At 36.2% G+C, this 15,634-nt stretch overlaps 1 protein-coding gene across 1 annotated transcript in view; it reads left to right on the top strand.

The window, feature by feature from the left end:
* The window catches only part of LOC127540495 (transmembrane protease serine 11E-like), a 64,111-nt gene that overhangs the window by 32,477 nt on the left and 16,000 nt on the right, over window positions 1-15,634 (top strand). The window contains exons 2-4 of the mRNA XM_051965213.1: window positions 1,394-1,518; window positions 9,598-9,719; window positions 14,801-14,868. Coding sequence (XP_051821173.1) covers window positions 1,394-1,518; window positions 9,598-9,719; window positions 14,801-14,868 — 315 coding nt within the window. The remainder of the gene's footprint in view (window positions 1-1,393; window positions 1,519-9,597; window positions 9,720-14,800; window positions 14,869-15,634) is intronic.

Below are 15,634 nucleotides of genomic sequence, written 5' to 3'. Positions count from 1 at the left end.
ACTTGGATAAAGGAACAGACTACATGCTTTACATTCATAGGCAACTCAAAGTCGATCAGGATGACTAACACTGGGTGACAAAAATTAGAATTAAAAGTCAAACAAACTAGAACATTGAGCTAAATCTAAAAGATGAAATTTAATAGGGACAAATCAGTTAATCAGTCAGCCAGCATTTATTTACCACCAACTACATACCAGGCACTAAAATAAATGCTGGGGATACAAAGAAAAGCTAAAGACAATCCTTGATATTGAGTTCACATTGCAATGAGTGGAGATGATATGAAAATATCTATATTGAAACAAGATATATACAGAATAAATCAGAGATAATAAGCAGAGGAAAGACACTAGCTATACTAGGGTTTAAAATATCAGTTATATAAATGCTGGATGGTAGAGCTGTAGTTAGAAAGCCATTTGAAAAAATATTTAGACATTTTAGTAAAACTATAGCATAATATGACAATCCAGAAAGTGCAATTTTCAATAGAAGTGTAGTATTTGGAACCAAAGAAGTGATAGATTTACCATTTTCTACCTTCATCAAACCACAATAGGAGTATTATTTTTAGTTATTTATTTGGCCAGAATCCTTTCCAGGTTATCATTCTCCCTTATAAAGTATATAATATACCCAGTTTTAAGAAAAATGTGACCAGAGCAGTTATTCCTTTGGTTTCTTGAGCTCATGATGTTTGTTAGGTCTTCCTTTCTTGACCAAGAGGAAAACTCCTCTTTTTCACATGGCCAGTCCCTTCCCCCAAGAAGTCTACATTCTTACATTCTTTTGGGGAAGATAACCCGAGGTGGGGAGGAAGAGCAAAGTCCAGAGGGCTCCTGTTCAAACCTAAAACCTCCAGCTCTGATATCCTTCTGTGTTTCAGTTTTCTAATTTAAGTTTCATTTCTCCAATTTAATTTTCATTTTCTAATTTAAGTTTCGTTTCTTCAATTTAATTTTCATAACTGTGGAAACCAAATACCCATCCATTTCTCACAGTTATAATTACTATAATTCTATGGAAGTATACTATAACACTATAGAAATAAGAGCAAGTTGTGGAAATTTCAAAGAAGCACATTTAAGTTTGATGTCAGGCAATACTTTGTAATAACTTGAGCTCTCCAAAAGTAGAATGGGATGTCTTGGGAAATAGAACGCTGTAACAAAAGCCTGGCTGGTTTCTTATGAAAAGAACATTCATATTCAGGGATGGGTTAGACTATATGTCCTGTACACCCTGAGAACTTGTTTTTCTGTGAATACACATCAGTTGAATGAATAAATCTCTGACAGGACAGCATTGTAGTCAATTAAAATATTTGATTCACTTATGTTGAGGATTTATGATACAGTGTAATGTGATACATTTCCCTCTCTTTTTCAGACCTGTTCGTGTACCTGCTAGAAAAAGAAGCTGTTTAGAACCATGGGTTATTGGCTTAATCACTTTTATATCCCTGATTGTTCTGGCAGTGTGCATTGGACTCATCGTTCATTATGTGAGATATAGTAAGTATCAAATGGGTTTTTTTCCAAGTTGTCTAAATAAATTTCACATTTTCATTGATTTTAGATTTACTTTTTTAGCTGTATAATTTTATGAATGAGCCTTCCTCAGATTTTTATCACTTCATGCATTGTTTATAGATCAAAACTTCCGGGAAGGCTACTAAAAACCATAGTAGCCAGTTATTGTCATTAACGGACATCAATTAAAGACCAGCTCATGTTGTCCTCTTTTTGTCATTAATAAACATCAATTAAAACTTGAGAGGCAATGTGATATAATGGACCTGGCCTTAGACTCAGGAATATCTGTGTTGAAGACCCACTTCTGACACCTACTGGTTGTGTATTTCTACATGAGCCACTTGAAAACTATGTGGCCACATATAACTTTATAAAATTAAAAGATGCTGAACCATTGATGGTTTACCTTGATAGAGGGAGTTCCTGTACACAGGGCTTCAATATCCGTGAAATCATAAAGCCTAAAGTCTAAAGCTTTAAAGCTAAACCTAAAGCTGCCTCCCTCCCCAGAGAAAGGTTCAGATTGGAAGAGTGAAAACAGAAAAGAATCTGAGGTCTAATACCTTGAACTCTCTAAAAGTGTAGGAAAACCTGCTATTTAAAAACCTCAAATATATTTAAAATTCTGGCATTAAGGAACTTAATGATACCCCAGACATTACAAAGAAGGTATAAGCAGATAGGCAGGTAAGTAATAAGCATTTATTAAGCCCCTGCTATGTGACATACACAGTGTCATGCAGTGGAGATTCAAAAATCAGCAAAAAGATCATTCCTACCCTCAGAGAATTTATATTCTAATGCAAAAGACTGCACAAAAGGGAACTGAAGCCCGAAAGAGGGAAGTACTTATGAGTGTTGAATGTGTGGTTAGTTTGAAGAAAGATCCTTGCAACCTGCTCTTTTCAGCTAAAGCAGAAGCTAGGGCAGCTAAGTGGCTCAGTGGATCCAGCAAGGAGCCTGGATTCAATGATGGGAACCTGGAGTCGAGATCCTGGGTTAACTTGGTGAGGTTGGCAGAGAAAGTCTGAAGCACTGATAGGATTGCCAAGAAGGGAAGGGCAATGATGAGATCAGCTCTGCCCTTTGTGTATCCAATCAGAAAGCTGAGTTGTGATGTCAAACCCCTGAGGTTAAATTTCCCCTATAAATCTGTTGTCTTTGCTAAATCCCTTTTAGGGGTTAACCTGGTGACTTTCTTTCTCCTCCTTCCCTCAAACATTGTGTTTCTCCTTTTTATAGCTAATTCTTTTAGGGTGCTAAATTCCTTTGTGGAGTTAATCTGCTAAATTCCTCTATGGATTTAACCTGTCAGTCAGTGGAGTACTTCCATCTCATGGTATATTCCCTTTCTCTTGGTTAATGATGAGTTTCACTAAGAAACCTGTCTTTTCTATTGTTAATTATTAAAAACCCTTTCCTTGCTAACCCTATCTTTCTATATTTCATATTTCCAAATCTATTTCATATTTATTACTCCTGGTGTCTATTTTGTCCTTCAATTCTTCTTGTTAATAAAGGTAGCTTTTGGCAAAGAGAATGCTGTTGTGAATTCTTCACATGTGCCTTGCCTCTTGAGTCTCCTTTTTTGAACCAGGAATTGCTACTCTGACTCTATCATTAAGAAGACCTGAGTTTAAATTCAATCTCTGAAATTTACTGTGTGACCCTGGGGAAATCAATTGACCCTGCTTGCCTAAGTTTCCTCATCTGTAAAATGAGATGGAGAAGGAAATGGCAAACCCCTTTAGTATCTTTGCCAAGAAAGCTCCTAATGCGACTGCATGGACTCATGAAGAGTCCAACATGACAGCAAAATTAGAGGCTGAAATGTTTCTCATAGTGATTTGCTTAGATCATTGAAATTCTGTTATCAGACAGATTCCAAATGAATATACTTTCCATTTCTACTTTCTAAAGGGACATTTAGTGTTTATATAATTTGAACAAAATCCTAAGTGAATCCACTGTTCTATTATTTCATTATTATTATTTAACTTTTTTTTTTTTTGTCTGCACCCTGGGGCTCTAGCTTGGAATCAAAAAGATCTAAGATCAATTCCAACCTCAGAAGCTTGCTACTTTGTGACCTCAGGAAAGCCACTTAAACTTCTGTTTACCTGTTTCTCATCTGTAAAATGGGAATAATAATTGCACTTCCCTTATAGGTTGGGGTGAGGATAAAAATAAGACAATATTTATAAAGCTCTTAGCACAGTGTTTGGCATATGATAAGTCCTATATAAAGGTTAGTTATAAAGTCTCAAAATTCTCTGCTTTGGTTTTTTGATGGCTGAGACCTGGGCTGAAGAATGCTCAGATTCTCTCTCTCTTTCTCGCTCTCTCTCTCTTTCTCTCTCTCTCTCTCTCTCTCTCTCTCTCTCTCTCTCTCTCTCTTTCTCTCTGTCTCTCTGTCTCTCTCTCTCTTTCTGTCTCTCTCTCTCTCTATCTCTCTCTTTCTCTCTCTGTCTCTTTCTCTGTCTCTCTCTCTCTTTCTCTCTCTCTGTCTCTGTCTCTCTTTCTCTCTCTCTCTGTCTCTGTCTCTCTGTCTCTCTCTCCCTCTCTGTCTCTGTCTCTTCTGTCTCTCTGTATATATATGTATGTATAAACACACACATATATAAACACACATATGTATGTATATATACATATATACACAATACATTCATATACACACATGCATACACACACATATACACACACATACACACTTACATACATATATTATGACTTGCCTAGGTCACACAACTAGTAAATGTTAAGTGCCTAAGTAACTGACTTAATCAGCTCCTGTCAGAGGTCCTGACTTCAGGGGTGATGCTCTATCCACTGTGCCATCTAACTCCCCCTCCCCTTATTTTTATAAAAAGCTTTTATTGTTATGTTTGGTTCTTAAATGACTGATACTTGTCAATATATTGAACTAGATTGTGTTTGAGGTCTCTTCCAGCTCTAGATTCATCCATGGCACTTGTAATTTTCAAATTAAGAAAGTGCTTTGGAGCCTGTGTGTTCACATTTGTCTAAACACTTCAGTCATTGAGATACATCTGTCATTTATCTCTTCCAGATACCTCCCAACAAAATTAAAAATTCTAAATCTGACCCAAAGTCATCCAGGAAGTAGCTAATCCAATTTTTGACTTCCTATGTAGGTTACATTTTATTGCTCGGCTGATTTAGGTGCAGTAGGGAACTTCCACTAAAGTATTTCCCTCAACAAAGGTGAACAACATCCTACTGAACACCTGAATAAACAATGGTTGTTATGATTTTGATTGCTGTCACATTTGTTATCTATCTTCAGTGTTTCAGGAGACAAATGTAGGACAGACTCAAGCTCAGCCCTTTAGCAGCTGACGTTTTGTAAGCCAGGATACAAAGAGAGAAACACAATAGCCTGTAGGAACGTAGACATACCTAACAACACCCTGCTTCCCCCCACCCCCCTTTATTTGACTGAGGATCAGACTGAGAATCTGCTTTTTTTTCTACTTCCCTTTTTTTTAAATGTTACATCAGTAAAATCAAATTATACATGTGGTTTTTATGTATATCCACAACAGAAATACAGTTCTCAAGAGTTCCTTTTATCTTTTTCTACTTCTCTTGAGTCCTATGGTTGGAGATCAAATTCTGCTTTTCTTTCTAAAAAATAAGGGACAAGGTAACCTACTGTTCTCAGCTCTGGCAGGGGCTAATCTATTTCCAATAAATAGCATGTTTAATGAGTTCTAGAGATAGAGAAGAGACATGTAGGCATGTAACGTGATATGTTTCTCCCACACTCTGGCCCAGTGACCCTGTGAAATTCTGGCATAATGTGTATATCTTGGTTTCTTGGTGTGGCTGTTTCTGCCACCTCTATGAGTCAAATGTCCTGTAGCAACATGAACATCATCAACAACATAGTCAATACGCTGAACAATTCCATGGAATGGTTGTCAATGACGATCCTCCAGCTTGGAGTGGCTGAGCCAAAGGGCAATGGGGAAAGAAGGCACACATGTATGTTTCATAAAAATGACAGCTGCATGTTTGGGGGTGGTTTAAGGAAGTATCTTGTGCTGGAGAACAATGGATGATTATTCATGGAGGAATGAAATGTGTTATTTATAAAAATGACTAAGTAAGAGATTTTTACAAATTATATGCTTCCTAGCCCTTGTGAAGAAATACTGCCTACCCACCTGATGATGTAACAATTAGCAATCCACTTCTGTTAATACTTTAAGCCATTTAATTGGAAAGGCTGCAATTCAGGTGTAGGTAACCCTGACTGGGCCCATTTTCCTGCTCACTAATTTCCCTAATGCATTTCCAAGGCAAGACAGAGATCACTGGGTCTAGTCTGTACTTTTCTTTCTGGGTGTTAGAAATCTGGAATGCCAATGGATTCACTTTTCTTTCAACAGTAAAAAGGGAAAATGCAACTTAAATAACATAACAGAGAGCAAGTGTATATACTATAATAAATAAAGAGAAAGGGGTAAAAATTTTAACCAACCCCGAGAGTCAAACCCCAAATTTCTTAGAAGATATATTTATCAAAGAACAAGAGTTGAAGGTTTAAAACTATAATGCCATACATATTGACGTGGTTTGAATGCTCTCAATTCCTGGTGGTCAAGAGGTTACTGGCAATAAGAGAGTTGTTAAAATCCCCTGTATTCGGCTGCAGGTTTAAAAGTGAAAGAATTCACTCATTCCCGAATTATTAGTTGCAAAATGAAAGTTTATTGTTGGATAGAAATCAGTTTGCCAAGGGACTGACTTCTACAGTGGCAAAGACCTATTGGGAAATGGAGTTTTGGTGTTGAGAATGCTTTCTCAGTGGGCAGAAGGATCTTGGTGGCCAAGCCAGCTACCTAGGGCCATCTGCAAAGAGCTTAGTTGAGGGAAGCTGTTATATTGGGTATCTTGGTGGGGGCTGGGACAGCCAGAACTGATCAGATCAGGATTCTTCCATTGAATGAGAATTTAGAATTTCTATAGGAGTTGATTTGCCCCTGAATAGTATTGCTTTTCTTATCCTGAAAGGATGGCTTCTGTCTCTACTCCTTCCAGCCTGGGAGATCCGGATCTCTGAGATCAGAAAAGGGAACACAATCTCAGAGAGATAATCTTAAAGGGAACAGTTCCCCTCCCCCTTCAATATGAATGAAAATTATGATTTAGAAGCAGAATTTGATTTTCCCTCTGGGTTTATGTGTTCTTTTAAAAATTAATAAATTATCAACATTTACAACTCGGTCCTGATAAGTACAAATAAATCGCATAAAATAGTTGAATTATTTATTTATGCACTGCATATATGCACATTTCCATTGGATTGGAACAATTAGCATTTTTACAGAATTGTAAATTCAATTAATCAGGGTTCTGGAAGAAAACTTGAAAGCTTAAAAGAATTATCATTATAATCTACAATTTTTCTTTGAAGATTTCAAAAGCTGTGTCCTCTTATAAAATATTGGCTTGTTGTTTGTTATTTTTTCTAAGCAAAATATTGTTGTTATTAGTATTATTTTTTTGAAATACAGAGTAGGAGACACAGATGGCATGGTACTGAGACAGACTTAAAAACCAGGCACAATTTTCCATTTTAAACTTTTTCTGGTTGGAAAAACAGAGAAGGGTATACCCTATGCCTAGAATGCTTTCTCCTCTGACTACTTACCTTACTTCCTTTAAGTCCCAAATAATCCCACCTTTTACAGAAAGCATTTTCCAACCCCTCTTAATTCCAGTGCTTTCCCTCTGTTAATTATTCCCTATTAAACCTGTATATAGTTTGCTTCTTAAGTGTTTCTCTGCATGTAGTATCTCCCATTAGATTATAAGCTCCTTGAGAGCAAGGACCACCTTTTGCCTCTTTTTATGTCCCTAGCAACTTAGTACAAGGCCTGGAATAAGCAGTTGATAAATATTTATTAATTGATCATTAGAAATGAATCTCATCACTTTTCATTTGACACTGAATAAAAACAAAGCTTTCTGCTTTAAGCAGCTAGGTATTGGAAGAGTCAATCTTGTATAATGGACAAAGCTGGTGTTCAAGTGAGAAATACTTCAGTCAAGTTGTGTCTTTAATTCTTTAAGATTTTAATTGGTAGACCAAATGCTGATATAGTATGATAAAGGGAATTCTCTCATTAGGATTTCTCCTTACCAATGAAATCACAGATCTAGTCCCTTTTAAATCTATCCCCAAGAGAAAGATTTCTTTCACTTAAGATATTCAAAACAATATCATTCAGGCTTTCAAGACAGTTATAAAGGGAAATACCAAAAATGCTCTGAGCAGTGATAATATTTTTAAAATCAGTGCACCCTTAGTTTTATGACTGTCTTGAAGGTGATAACATTAATTTGAACAGACTAAAATCTGTATTGCCAACAACTCTGAAAGAATAATTTATTTGAGAACAGCTTTCTAGGTAAGTGTTGTCTGTCTTTCTTTGAGCCGGAAACTATAGTAATAAACAATTTTATATGAAAATCTTTCTAAAGTATATCATATATTATTCTGTCTTAAAATATATAACATGACTTATTCCTTGATAACTTAAATTCATTCTCATCAATATTAATTGTACTATGATATTTTATTGAGATGATTTATGACTACTTGGGGCTACACTAAATGTTTCAAATGGCTGTGACTCAAGGTTTTTTGTACCTGTTTTTTTGTTTTGTTTTGAGACAAGTGGGGGCTAAGTGATTTGCCCAGGGTTACACAGTTAGTAAGTGTTAAGTATTAAATGTTAAGTGTCTGAGGCTGGATTAGAACTCAGGTCCTGTGCTCTATCATCTACACCATCTAGTCCCCTCCCAACCTTTGTTTTGTTTTGTTAATGCTGTGTCTTCTCTACTGTTAGATGTCATTTCCCCCATCTTTAGGCAAGCCATATGCAACACCTTCATTGCCCTTCTGTGTATGGACTTAGAAACCTGCTTGTTAGAATTTTATAAAAGCAAAAATTCTAAGTGAAGGTTTGAAGGGATCTCTGGAAAATTCATAAATTGTGGTGGATAAATTTTGGGTGCTCAAAGGCCTTTTTAAAAACTGTTTTTCTTACTCTGTTCTTGCTAGATCAGATTGATGGATAATTCTGGCATGGTTATCAAAAGCTCAATCTTAAGACTTTCTATTTAAACCTTGTACGCCAGAGAGATCACTGGGAAGAAACAAGTTGCTGATATGGTTGATATGGAAGGCTCTGACCCCCTAATATTCTTCCTACTTTTCTCCCTTTTCACCTTTTGTTGAGCTAATTAGGGTTAAGTGACTTGCCCAGGGTCATATAGTTAGGAAATATTAAGTGTCCGAGGGCAGATTTGAATTCAGTTTCTCCTGACTTCAGGGCCAGCATTCTATCTACTGCACCATCTAGTTGCCCTTCCTTTTCACCTTTTTACAAGGGGATGGAGAGAAGGGCTTATGATATGCATCTTCTTGTGACAATAACAAAAATCGTAGATCTAAGAAGGATAGCCTCTGACCTGTTCCATGTTTTGCCCAGAAGGTAGGAAAGAGGTAACATAGCATAATAGATAAAAATGCAGGAATTGGAATCACGAAAATCTGGATTAGAATCCTGCTTCAAGAACTTACTAGCCGTGTAATTCAGGATAAGCCATTTATTCTCTATGAGTATCACTTTTCTCCTCTGTAAAATGAGGAACACAGAGTTAATATCTAGGACCCTTTTCAACTCTGAATTTATAATCTAATGAGATTGACAGGCAAGCAGGGTGGGGGAGTAAAAATAATAAAATTGGGTGTATGCAAATACTTTGAGGAATGAAAGAAAATTTGTTTTTTACTGGTATATTGAGGCAATCAACCCATGGGACATAAAGGTGTAGTCACCTTTGGGAAGCCATTGTTTGTTGTCTGTGGTCTCAGCTTGGCTTTGATGTAGCCTCTTCAGAAATGAATTGAGTAACTTGTAAACAGTTACATCAGAGTGTTTACAGACTCACCTTAAGAACCCAGTGGCATTTTCTGTCTTTATATTACTGAATCTCATAACATCTCCTTCCTCCTTGCAGATACCCGAAAGCCCTACAATTACTATAGTACCTTGTCATTCACCAGTGACAAATACTTCCATGAGTTTGATAAAGAAGCTACCACAAACTTCACAGAAATGAGCCAGAGGATAGAATCAATCGTAAGTCAGAATCTTCTTCTCCCTGTGTTGTTCTGATTCACTTTGATTTACAGTAATACAATTAATACCGATTTAAACCACCTGAACTGAGTGCTCTCTGTCAAGGCTGAAATGATTGGCCATTCCACTTATCTCTTCCTTCTCATCTTTCTTTGTCATTGATGGGGATGGTGACCAATTGGGCTGCATAACTAAGGGATATTAAAATGTGATTATGACAGTAAAATTTATATCTTCATTCCAGACTTTGTGGATGTCTCTTCCATATTGAGACAGAACTCTCAAGTTTCAGAACGTTCAGGCAAACAGTTGATTAAAAATCAAAATTCAAGGATATATATGGAGGCAGAAAATGTGGACTTGATTCCTAGTTCTAATGTTTACTAACCATATGACTCTGAGCAAGTCACTTAAAATCTCTGAGTCTCAGTTTCTTTATCTGTAAATTGGGGTGTTACACTAGATTGTAATGTTCTGATTTAGCTCTCTGGAGGTCTTTGGACCAGCCTTTGTTTCAGCAGAGGAATCACCATGAGAATAGCCAGGGATAAAGTCCAAATTCTTTATCGTCTCCTTCACAATCTGTCTCCTTCACCTGGGGCTCGGGCTACCTTTCTGGAGGTCCTTCAGATGGGTTTTGGTCTCAGTGGAGAAATGAAGGAGGACAAGCCAGCCTCCTGGTTTGTGGAGATGAAGTGAATGTCTTTCATCCAGTCCTTGTTGGCTCTTATATACTCTGTTATAATTATATCATTGTAGGTGTGAATCTTGTAGAACTAAGTACTAAGTACATGAACTGAACTAGAGAACTATTCATCACCATGCTAAATTAGATAACCATTGTCTTATCAGTTCCTCTGAGTTAACACTTAGTTTCAAGTATACTTCTCCAGCGTTCTGGCTCTCTACAGGAGATCCCCTCTCTGATCTCTTCTAGTTCTAAGTTGATGTCAACTTAAGTTCAGAGTCAACCAATTAGTGCACGTTTACTAAATTGCTATCCATAGGCAATCTTGATCTAATGGCAAAATGAAATGGTTTCTTCTCACAAGGAGCTTACATTCTATTGTGGGGAAGGGGAGGAGGACACAGCATATGTAAATGAAAATATCTGACTAGGGGCAGCTAAGTGGTGCAGTGGATAGAGCACCAGCCCTGAAATCAGGAGGACTCGAGTTCAAATTTGGCCTCAGATACTTAACACTTCCTAGATCTGTGACCATGGCAAATCACTTAACTCCAATTGCCTCAGCCAAAAAAATATATGTATGTGTGCATGTATGTATTTATAATTATATTAATTATTATATATTAATTAATACATCAATATATTAATTATATAATTATTACCATGATTATATATTATTTATATTTTTATTTAAAAAATTTTAATTTAAAATTTACATTTCTATTTAAATAAAAATGTAAATAAAGATATATAGTTATAAATACATACATGCACACACATATAGTACAAATCACACAAGATAAATTTTTTGGGTGTGGGATTTGTTGAGATCATTAACAGGGTGAGATCAGGGTGGGAAGCCAAGAAATGCTTAAGAAAGTGTCAACACTTAAGCAGAGTTTTGAAGGGAATAACAAATTCTAGAAAACAATAGAAGAATGGAAAATCTGTAGAAATTACTTCTGTAGGACAGTTTAGTAGTCCAGGGAATAGAGTGCTGGACCTGGAATCAGGAAGAACTGCATTAAAAGCAGGTGCTTGCTAGCTGTATGACCCCGAATAAGTCTTATCTGCTATCTTGTCTCCATTATTTTCATCTGTAGAGTAGGATCATAATTCCCAGAGTTGGTGTGAAGATAAATCAGATTTTGTAAAATACTTTGCAAACCTTAAAGCAGGAATATGGTTCAATCCTTTGAGTTCTGCATTTCCATTTCACTTTCAGAATGACTTTCATAAAATCAGAGATTTAGAGTTGAAAGGAGCCTTTGCAACAGGATAGTTTAACTCTCTCATTTTCCTGGAGGAGAATTGGGGACTGTAAGAGCTTATGTGACTTGTGCAAGGATAGCCAATAAGCAGAACAAAGATGCAAACACAAATCAGCTGACATTCTTTCCATGTTGCTCTGTCAACTTTTTCTTTCTACAGTAGAATGGTCAGGGACAGAGATAATCATGGCTGCATAGTGTGACAAGTCCTGTTTTTGAGTTGTAGTGCTGGCATTCATTGCTTTTAGGACTAAAGCAATTACTTCTTCTTAATTTGGTTTTCTTAATTGGAAACACGAGGAGGAGAATGTTTCTACTGCCTATCACCCAGAGCTGTTGGGAGGAACATACTTTATCAACTGCTTGAAAAGTTTGAACCATTATTTTGTAAACCTGGCAGGAGGAAGGCTGGTAGCAGTGATATCCCAGAGCATAGATACAAAGTTACTAAGGTGAACCCTTTTTGGTAAAAGCTTTATCCTCGAAATATTCTACAATAATGATTGGCAGTTCCTAATTATATGGGAGTACTTCCAATAACTGTAGAGAGTTATGGATGTAAATATCTTATGAGTAATTCTATTACAGTATGGCTTATTATTCAGTATACCACAGGAAAGGGCAGGTAGATGTTTGGTAAATAGAGTACTGAGCTTGGAATCAGGAAGACTCATTTTCATGAGTTCAAATCCAGCCTCGGACACTCGCTAGTTGTGAGACCATTGGTAAATGACTTAACCTCTTATTTGCTCTAATTGCTCATTGCAAAATGAATTGGAAAAGGAAATAGCAAACTACTCCGTATCTTTGCCAAGAAAACCCCAAAATGGGATCACAGTCAGACATGACTTTAACACAATGAAATGTTGAAAAATAGTTGCTGTTGTTGTTTTGTTTGTTTTCCTTTTGGTTTTTGGAGTAAATCCTAAAGAACTATAAATCTCCTGTGAGTTGATTGTTATCAGGCGCCTTCTAGTGGCTGTTCTGAGCAATGACATGGATGTTCCTTAAATAGCAAGAAGCCTCTTTCTCCATAGGGATGAGGGACAAAAAACTCTAATACATGTGGAAAATGAACAGTACAGAATTGAACCTCAGAGTCTAATGACTTCTGGCTATCACCATACTAAACTGGGGGGAGCTTTGCCCTTGACTGATACCCTGTGGAATAACTAGAATTTTTCCTGGGGGAGGAAAGAATAAGTCCTCACATATTTAACTTCTAGGAAAGGTGTCAAATAGCCAAGTGTAAGCAGGATTTGTTCCTGGCAGTAAGGTGCTCACGATGGCTTTTATGAACTCCATGCAACATCTGGAGGAGCTCTGAGGAAATGCCAAGAACTTTTTATCTCCTGGATAGCTTGCAGCCTCTATCCACTAAAATGTTGCTTTTGACAATGTATAGTACATAGAAGGTGCTTAATAAATGTTGATTGGTTTTAAGACTGGCAGCACTTTTTTTTGGCATAAAAGTGTGGCATGTGTGTATGTATGTATGTATAGATTTTTGAATTAACTGTCACTCACTAAGAGAAAACTGTTCTTTCATTTTTGCTGCTGAATGACTTTACATAAATAATAATAATAAATAGTTCTTTATTCGAGTCACAAGGGGAAAAAAGAATACATTAAAAGAACCTTTACATAGGCTAATAAACATGTATCACTTCTCTGAGACAGAGACAGCCCAAATCTTTTTAATCCTTAATCAAACTCTAAGCTTAGGAGTGCAAGTCTAGTTATCTAGGTTAAGTGCTAAGATTCAAATTTCTGCTCTGAAGCATAGAGAGAATAATATTAGTCAATCCCTTCTGTTCCCAGTTATTTGTATATTCTAGTTTCTTGCTAGCCTCCACTTACTCAAGTAATAAACATTTATTAAACGCCTACTATATGACAGACACTATGTTAAGTGTTGGGAATACAAAAAGAGGAAAAAGATAATACCTGTCCTCAAAAAACTAACAATCTAAAAGATAATACCTATCTTCAAAAAACTAACAATCTAATGGGGAGGGGAAAACAACAAGTAAACAAATATGTACAAATAATAAACTCACATACATATATATGTTTATGTATATATACACAATTATCTCTTTCTCTCTATTATATATGAAAAAAAATAGCTAGATAGCTAGATAGCTAGAGATGTGAATAAAAAGGAATAATTAAAAGAAGGAAGGTACCAGAAATAAGAGGAATTGAGAAAAGCTTCCTGTAGAAGATGAGACTTTACTTGTTATATAAGAGAAGACAGTTAAATTTGGTTATGTATCCAAGAAAGTACTTCCAATAATTAGGAATTATGAATTTATCTCCTTGATTGCATATATTTTTTACATGTGTCCTTTACTAAGATTGTGCTCTAAGCTTAAGCCCATTCTTCCACTAGAGTTTGCTGTAACTTTTGAGATAGTCTGCCTCAAACTTGGGAGAAGGAGAATATTTGTACTTACTCTTTTTGCTATACTTTCCCAGTAAATAGCTTTTCTAAAAGCTAAAAACAAAAATAAAATAAAGGAAACCAATAGACAGAGCTGAGAAGAGAAAGCATACTAGGCATGAGGGGACAGAGAGAGAAAATGTTCAGACCTGAGAAATGGAGTATCTTATTCTTGTAATAACCAGGAGGCTATTGTTACTGAATGGAAGAATATATAGTGAGTAGTAAGATGTAAGAAAATATCCAATATCTGAAACTGCCAAAACTTCTATCATCTTTGAATGTGTTTTTTGCCCCCCCCCCCTTCTCTAGAATGGTGGTATGGATCCATTCCTTCCTCTTTCTTCTTTTAGAGCAGGGGTTCTCCACTTGGAGTCTATGGGCTTTCCAAACAAAATATTTTTCTATACAATTGGTTTCCTTTGTAATCCCAAACATTTTGAGACATTATTTTAAGAAGGCATCCATTGATTGCACCGGACAGCCAAAGGGGTATATGAAATGCAAAACATAAGCAACCCTTGCTCTAGCATTATTCTACATTCAATTATTCCCAAGGCAGGTTCAGAGAAGAAGGAAATGTGCAAACCTTGTTTGGAATGATCCAGTGAATTCTCTGTGATGTGATATGCATGTCAGTGCTCTCTTATTAACATTTTGAATGTTTCTGAAACAGGTTAAAAATGCATTTTATCAATCCAGTTTAAGGAGAGAATTCATCAAGTCCCAGGTTATTAAGTTCAGGTATGTGGATATAAAGCATTTTCCTTTGCATATGAAGATTGATGTTGACATAATCCTTAGCATGTGTTTGTGTTGGAATATTTTTTATAACAGCGGTATTGTGTTTTTATATGTCCTTCACACCCTCTAACTCCAATATCATGCATTTATTTTATGGATAGTTGTTGTCAGAGGCACAGCAGATTTTTTTTTATTATTATTATTATGGGTGAAGCTAAATATGAGAGTTAATGGAGTGTGGTAGAAAGCTCTCCTTTTTCATCTTCTCTTCTTGGCTTCCTTCAATTGCTATCTAAATCCTGCCTCCCTTCAGAACATTGACTCTGGAGTCAGAGGAACTAGATTCAAATCTGGTTCTGATGCTTACTTCCTGGAAGACTTTGGGGCAAATCATTTCATTTTCCTGGAAATCCTTTAGTATCTCCTTAAGAAAATGAAGGTGTTGGGTTAGTTAATCTCTTCCAGTTCAAAATCTGTGATCCTATAAATTGCCTTACTATTGATTCAGATAATAATCTAACACTCATTTTATTAGTCAAACGAATAAGGAAACAAAAGGAAAAGTCAACAAAAGCCAATAGCATCATGGGGTGGAAAGAGCAGTGGCCTTGAGAGCAGACTTGGATTTCTACTGGAACCTCCATATTTATTAACCATATAACTTTGGGAAGATCTCTTTGTTCCTCCAGGTGCTTCAGTTTCTTTGCCTGAAAATTACATTTGGATTGTATGTTTCATAGGATTGCTATGAGGGCTAAAAAAAAAA

Source organism: Antechinus flavipes, chromosome 6, assembly GCF_016432865.1.
Source record: "Antechinus flavipes isolate AdamAnt ecotype Samford, QLD, Australia chromosome 6, AdamAnt_v2, whole genome shotgun sequence".
Taxonomy (NCBI): Eukaryota; Metazoa; Chordata; class Mammalia; order Dasyuromorphia; family Dasyuridae; genus Antechinus; species Antechinus flavipes.
This window is presented reverse-complemented; position numbering and strand designations above follow the sequence as displayed.